Here is a 7,349-nt window from a genome sequence, read left to right on the forward strand (position 1 = left end):
TTATTTTTTTCCCCTTTTTGGTTCTTGCTTTTTGTGCTTTACACTAGGAGAATAAAAGAGAAAAAAATGATTTTGAAAGAAAGATGATGAGACGACAGACACTAGTACAAATAAAGTGCTTAATAAATGTTTGTTGAATGAATCTCTTTCAGCTTGGTGTTAAATACAAACATGATGAACACATATATGGCTTCATTATGATTATTAATATAAATGTAGATTAGAGCAGGCTCAAAGAGAGATTCACCTTCAAAATCCAACTTCCAGGTTGCTATCAATGAAATCACCAATGCTCCTTGGAAACAGATGTCTAATGAACTCTAAATCCAATTAATTCTAAATCAACATGACTATTATCATCTGGCCTTCAGTATTCAGTTTGTTTACAAGAAAGAAAAATGTCTTGTTGAAAACAAGACACTAGGATAGCCTGCCTATTCATCTGCCAGTATATACAATTTTATCAGAACCTGAGTGGTTTGGTGGGACTTGTTCTTAGGGAAGGCTAGGTCCTAATAATTCATTCTAGAATTTTATAAGGGCTCAGTATTACACTTGTTGATCAGATTTCAATAAGTACCTTTGATTCCTTCTAAAATATTAGAATAAAAGTATTTCAGTACTTCTTTCCCTGTGATTTTGCAACTATTATAAAGAGTGATTTTTAGTACTCTGAGCTGCTCTCGTGTACTTTGAAGTAAACCCTTTTTTTAAAAATCCATTATTTTCTTCCACCTCAAGAATTATTCCCTGAATGAAAAGGATGGGGCTGCCCTAATTTTTCCTGTTATGTTAAGCTTTAAATGATTCACAAATCCCATTAAAAAATATATCAGTGAATCTGCACCCCTGCTGACTGCTTTATATACCAAAGGTTTCGGAAATGTTGTTGGTTAATCGGGACAGAGTAAAAGCTTCTATCTCAATGATGCTATTTCAGCTTTAAAACATTTTCTGAACATGCTCTTTCAATTTACATATGAGGACTCTTAATAAATGGCAAACCTGGAAAGTACATATAACCAAAGTATCATCATACTTTAGAATGTTAAAATTTATGATAGAGAATCCCCATTATCTTCAGATGGGTTTATTTCCCAGCTGCTAAATACAGAATTTCAAATTTCAACACATTATTTCACTCACAGGACAATAAACCTGGTCCAAGTATATTATATACGTGTTTTTCTCAATGGTGGGATGAGGTAGAGTAGGGCTAGATGGAATGCACAAAATGCCCCTTTTTATTTCCTCTGCTAGAGTCTTTACAACCGTGACTGGGGAGCATGCACTTCAAGTGTACCATACTTCCCTTTCCCTCAGACTAGCCTAAGTACACAGAGCAAAACATCTGCTATGTTCAATAACTAGAAGTTCACATTGAAATATCTACCTATGGTGTCAGGTGGGTGCTACACTTACCAGGGGGGTCACTTTGTAAGTTTAATATAATATTGAATGTGAACGGTAATCGAAATATTGGATTTGATAGCATACAGTGGGTATTGTTTGTAATGTTTTAAAGTTCACACTAATACTTCTAGGCTTGATAGTTGAGGAACCTAATAATAGAATATCTCAGACTTTACCCTTGAAACAGTACAAATCCAACTGGTGCCACCAATGACCTAAAATTATCACTAATACTTTATTGCTGCTGGTGACTTGAAAGCCTACTTCTAAGCTACAGCTTTTCATGTTTCTGGTTAAACAGAAGCCAAAGACTGAGAAATATCTGGTCATATCCAAAATGTATACTAACAGGATAAATTTAATTTTGTATTAGCAACCTAGCATTGTTTTTCATTCTAAGTATTTTTGTTTTGTTTTGTTTTGTTTAAATATATTTTATTGATTTTTTACAGAGAGGAAGGGAGAGAGATAGAGAGTTAGAAACATCGATGAGAGAGAAACATCGATCAGCCGCCTCCTGCACATCTCCCACCAGGGATGTGCCCGCAACCCAGGTACATGCCCTTGACCGGAATCGAACCTGGGACCTTTCAGTCCGCAGGCCGACGCTCTATCCACTGAGCAAAACTGGTTTCAACTCATTCTAAGTTTAGAAAAAAAAAAGGGTAAGCAACTATGTTTTATAAATGTGTAGGCTCTGAAATTAATAAACCAAAACAGGGATATATTGTAATATTGCTAGTTTCCCTTATCTTATAAAGGAAACATGTTGAATAGGTTTTTATTCCTAATCATTATTTTATAGTTCAATTCTTTTTTTTTTAAATTTACAAATATTTAGTGGGGGAAATGTTTTTCTTTTTATAGTTCAATTCTTAATAACATATTTATTCATTTGGGGAAGCACTATAGCTCAGTAAATGAGGGTTTGGGAGGCAAATAGAATCTGGACTCAGTCACTTACTAACAACCTAACCTGGCTCTCTCTCAGTGAACTAAGGATAACAATGTACTGACTTGTTAGAGTTTCCATGAGGACTAAATGAGATACTGCATATAAAGCACTTGGCATAGGGCCTTGCCCCTTCCCCTTGACCACCTACCTCCACTCCTCACCAAGGAGCTATTATCACTGTCATCATTCAGCAAATACTTATTGAGTATATAACGAATAAACTAAAATGGACATTGTAGTTAAGGAATTTCTTGCTTATTGTACATACCCACTGTATGCTATCAAATCCAATTCGGCTTCCTTTGGATTTTGATAAACCAGCTCCATTCTAGGAAGATAACAGAAGAATATTTTGGTAAGTTCAGTAACCAGCAAGAAACATTACATTTAGGGGAGGCATAAGATTCAAACTGCGTAACTGGTTCATAGTCTGTAATAATAAAAGTGTAATATGCTAATTAGACCGGAGGACCTTCCAGATGAAGCCGGGGCTGCGAGGGAAGCCTGGGTCCCGGGTGCCAGAGGGAAACTGGTGTTGGCAGTCAGGGGAAGGAAGGCCTACTCTTGCACGAATTTCATGCATCGGGCCTCTAGTCATTAATAAGCATTCAGCAAATATCTATTTTTCATAGACTTATGAGCTAAGAATTCTACAATTATACATCTATCCAAGATAGAAAACAATGACAGATTGCAATAAGCTAATTAAGTTGTTAAACAATAAAATATACATGGCCAACATCTCCAAACTAATTAATTTCCATCAATAAATAGCAAACTCTTTGCTATTCTAAATTTCTTTTGGGGGATTAGGGTTTTTCCATTTAGCTCTATATCCCTAAATTCAGCTTATCTCCATACAATGAGTTAGTGTTAGGGCACCTTGGCAAAATGGTAAGAAAGTATAATAATATTTATGAGCAGTTACTAAGTGTACTATTTGACACTTCCATACACGAATAATGTACTCTCATCTATCCCACATAACAATCCTGCACAGTAGGCATTGTTTCTTTTTCACAGCTCCAATGCCCATACTTTTCCTAACATACATCTTTATTTTTTTTTAAATATATTTTTATTGATTTCAGAGAGAAAGAGAGAGAGAGAGGGAGAGAGAGGGAAACATCAATGATGAGAGAGAATCATTGATCGGCTGCCTCCTGCACGCCCCCTACTGGGGATGGAGTCAACAACCCGGGAATGTGACCTGACCAGGAATTGAACCATGACCTCCTGGTTCATAGGTCAATGCTCAACCACTGAGCAAAGCTGGCTGGGCAAATGTTGAGGTTTTTTAAAAAATGTTTTTTAAAATATTGAGGCCTAAAGAATCAGTTTTCATCAGATAAGCCCCAAAATACTTTGAAAGTAACAGGAAAAAGAATGTCTAATGTCTAGAGAAAAGAGGGAAACTGTTTCAAGCTCAAAGAAGATCCAAGAGGTTTCTTATGTTTTGAATGTGTTCTTTCTCTACAAGGTATAAAAGGGAGGATATTGAAGAACAATTAGAATAGTCTCATCCAAAAATGAAATGTGCTCCAAGTTTCTAAAAAGACTCATCTCACCTTAAACCACAAACTAACTCAAGGGCAGGGAGGAAATCCAATTCACCTTTGCATTGCCATGTCTATCATGGTGCCTGGTAATTAATAAATGCTCAATAAAAGTTTGTTAAATGGAGGGAAGGAGGAAAGAAAGGAAGGAGGGATATACTGAGTAATTAAAGCAGGGTCAGAACTGGTCTCTCCTCACAAGCTCAGCAATTTAGACAGTAACATTTTAATAGCAAGGGATATTTGAGAAAAACAACAACAAAGAGGCAGCTCTGTAATTCCCATCAGTATAAAAACAGGATATTGCCCTAACCCAGTGATGGCGAACCTTTTGAGCTCGGCGTGTGAGCATTTTGAAAAACCCTAACTTAACTCGTGCCGTGTCATATATAGAAACTTTTTTATATTTGCAACCATAGTAAAACAAAGACTTACATTTTTGATATTTATTTTATACATTTAAATGCCATTTAACAAAGAAAACTCAACCAAAAAAATGAGTTCGCGTGTCACTTCTGACACGCGTGTCTTTGGTTCGCCATCACTGCCCTAACCGGTTTGGCTCAGTGGATAGAGCGTCAGCCTTCGGACTCAAGGGTCCCAGGTTCAATTCCGGTCAAGGGCATGTATGGGCACATCCCCAGTAGGGAGTGTGCAGGAGGCAGCTGATCGGTGTTTCTCTCTCATCGATGTTTCTAACTCTCTATCCTTCTCCCTTCTTCTCTGTAAAAAATCAATAAAATATATTTTAAAAAAATAAATAAAAATAAAAACGGGATATTATCCCCCCTTTCTTAAAACAATTTTTTAAAAGCCCTCTTGACTTCTCTTTTCCCAACTAACAATTTCTGTCCTTTATAGCAAAACTCTGAATGGCTGTGTGTTTTCATTGCCTCTAATTGCTCTCCTTCCACGAATTCACTTGAGCTTAAATTCACTCCGGACTTGTCTTATTTGATCTGTCAAGAATTGCTGTTCGCTCTGCTTCTCTTAAACATCGCATTAATGTGGCCCTCAGGATCCCCATACGTTTGGTCTCCCTGCTATTTCTCTCTGGCAACTCCTTCTGAGCCTCATTTCCTGTTCTCACTACCTTCCTGACATGCTGGAGGCTACCAAAGTTCAGACCATGACACTTTCCTCTCTCGTTCACTTCCTTGGTAACCCGTCTACTCCCATGGCTTTAAATACCATCTCCCAATTAATATTCCCAACTAGACCAGCTCTTTGAAATCCAAACTTATATACCCATTGTCTATTCACTTGGATGTCAAATAGGCATCTCAAGCTTTACATGTGCAAAAAAATCCCTTCCTGATCATCACTATTCCTCAGTTTCTCCTAGTCTTTCCCATCTCAGTAAACAACTTCTACTTTCCAATTATCTAGACCAAAAATACTATAGTTCCCCAATCTTTTCTGCCTTTCATTATCTTACACATAGCCCATCAACAAGTCCTGATAGCTCTTCTTTCCACCTCGCCACCACTAACACTCTAGTCTAAGCCATCAGCACCTCATGTAAATTACTAGAATCACCCTCTAACTCAGTGGTTCTCAACCTGTGGGTCGCGACCCATTTGGGGGGGAGTTGAACGACCCTTTCACAGGGGTCGCCTAAGACCATCGGAAAACACGTATATAATTACATATTGTTTCTGTGATTAATCACTATGCTTTAATTATGTTCAATTTGTAACAATGAAATTGGGGGTCACAACATGAGGAACTGTATTAAAGGGTTGCGGCATTAGAAAGGTTGAGAACCACTGCAGTCTAACTGCTCTGTGTTTCAGGTCCTATTCCTACAATCGATTTCCACAGAGATGTTCTATCAAACTTATCATTGATTTCTTTTCCATGAGAGGCAATCTGTTTAGAAGAATAAGAATTTTTATATAACTACATCAGCAAACTCCAATAGATTAAACATCACTAAACCCTGGCACCTTTGACTTTTAGTGTGTTGTTAGAACAACATTTAATTGCAATTTTGAGTTGCTTGCTATACCCACAAAGATGGAAATTGCAGTAAGAAATATTTCTGCAAAGATTTGAAAAACTGTGATTAATTTATGTGCTGCACAAGGGAAGTATTTAGGAAAACATATAGCTAAAATGATGCCTAGTGATGAGAAAAGAGAAAAAAATTACCTTTGCTGATAAATAGTGCTTGTAGTAGTACAACTGAAATAACAGAAACGCAGAACTTGTCAAAGTTAAAAGCGCCAAAACCACGTTCTTATTGATTCTATTCATCAGTCTGTGGTGCTCACTTGGTTGTCTTTTGAAAGTAACTCAGTTGGTTTCATCTTTTTGGATGAGAAGATAATCTTGTTTTTCATGAACAAAAGATATTTCTAAAGAGGAGACAAAAATCTGTTTTTAATTTTTCACCTCTAATAACCAACAACTTAAGAAAAAGTTCTCTAAAGCTCTATAGAACAGTCTTTGATTTGGTAATTTCCTATCCTGAAGAAATAATCAGTTCTGAGATAAAACATGAAAGAACAAAAATGTTTATCATGACATTCTTTACAATTGCAAATAACAAAAACCATAAACAAGATCTGTATAAAAACTGACCAGCAGAGATTAGGGGCTTCTCCCCCACAGTTTCTGACTCAGTAGATCTGGGGTGGGACCTCAATTTACATTTCTGACAAGTTCTAGATGCTGCTGCTGCTGCCCATGCTGAGAACTACTTCCACAGGTAGAAGAAATCAAGGAAGTTTTGGTCAAGGAACATCATCTGTAGGATAGTTCTTCGTTGTTTTTTGTCATCTAGGTAGGATGTGATCAGTTTTTACAAATATCCCATGTATGTTTTCAGTTTTTGCAAGTGTAAAGGCCATGAGAAAAATTTTTGTTCTTTCATCTTTAGACCCATCTGATTGTTTCTTTAGGACAAGAAATTTAATATCATTCTACTTCTTACCACTTCTCCACTGTTTGATTTTGGTTAAGTATATTTAGTTCTTCAAAGGTTTATCTTTATTCCTTTAAATATACTAACACCTCTATTACGTGATGTCTAAACTTTGTTTTTTGTTCTCTAGCTAAAAATAAGAGGAAACAGCAAATTTAAACTACCTTCTACCTTCTCTTTCAATCCTGACTTTTATTAGTTATTTTTACCTTGTTACAGTTCTATTATATTCTACTAGAGGCCCGATGCATGAAATTCATGCAGGGGGGGCAGGGTATCCCCTCAGCCCAGCCTGCACCCTCTCCACCGCCAGCCTGGTTGTAGCAGCCATCTTGTGAGGGCGTGAGGGTTATTTTGCATATTACAGCTTTATTATATAGGATAACTACGAATCTCACCATTATTTTGGCCTTATTGTTAGTTACTATGTTCCCTACCCTTTTGCTGTACGATCTCTGTTCATTTACTGGATGGCTGATATTCATCTCACAGTTCA

At 36.8% G+C, this 7,349-nt stretch overlaps 1 protein-coding gene across 4 annotated transcripts in view; it reads right to left on the reverse strand.

Annotated features, from left to right (window-relative positions):
* FKTN (fukutin) overlaps window positions 1-6,385 on the reverse strand; it is a 31,040-nt gene extending 24,655 nt beyond the window's left edge. For all 4 annotated transcript variants that reach the window (XM_006768728.2, XM_006768727.2, XM_015567194.1 and 1 more), the window contains exons 1-2: window positions 6,079-6,385; window positions 2,637-2,696 (exon numbers count right to left, since the gene is read on the reverse strand). In XM_006768728.2, coding sequence (XP_006768791.1) covers window positions 2,637-2,696; window positions 6,079-6,183 — 165 coding nt within the window. In that variant the 5' untranslated portion in view covers window positions 6,184-6,385. The remainder of the gene's footprint in view (window positions 1-2,636; window positions 2,697-6,078) is intronic.
* Window positions 6,386-7,349: the final 964 nt, after the last annotated feature.

The sequence above is a fragment of the Myotis davidii genome, unplaced genomic scaffold (genome assembly GCF_000327345.1).
Source record: "Myotis davidii unplaced genomic scaffold, ASM32734v1 scaffold723, whole genome shotgun sequence".
NCBI lineage: Eukaryota > Metazoa > Chordata > Mammalia > Chiroptera > Vespertilionidae > Myotis > Myotis davidii.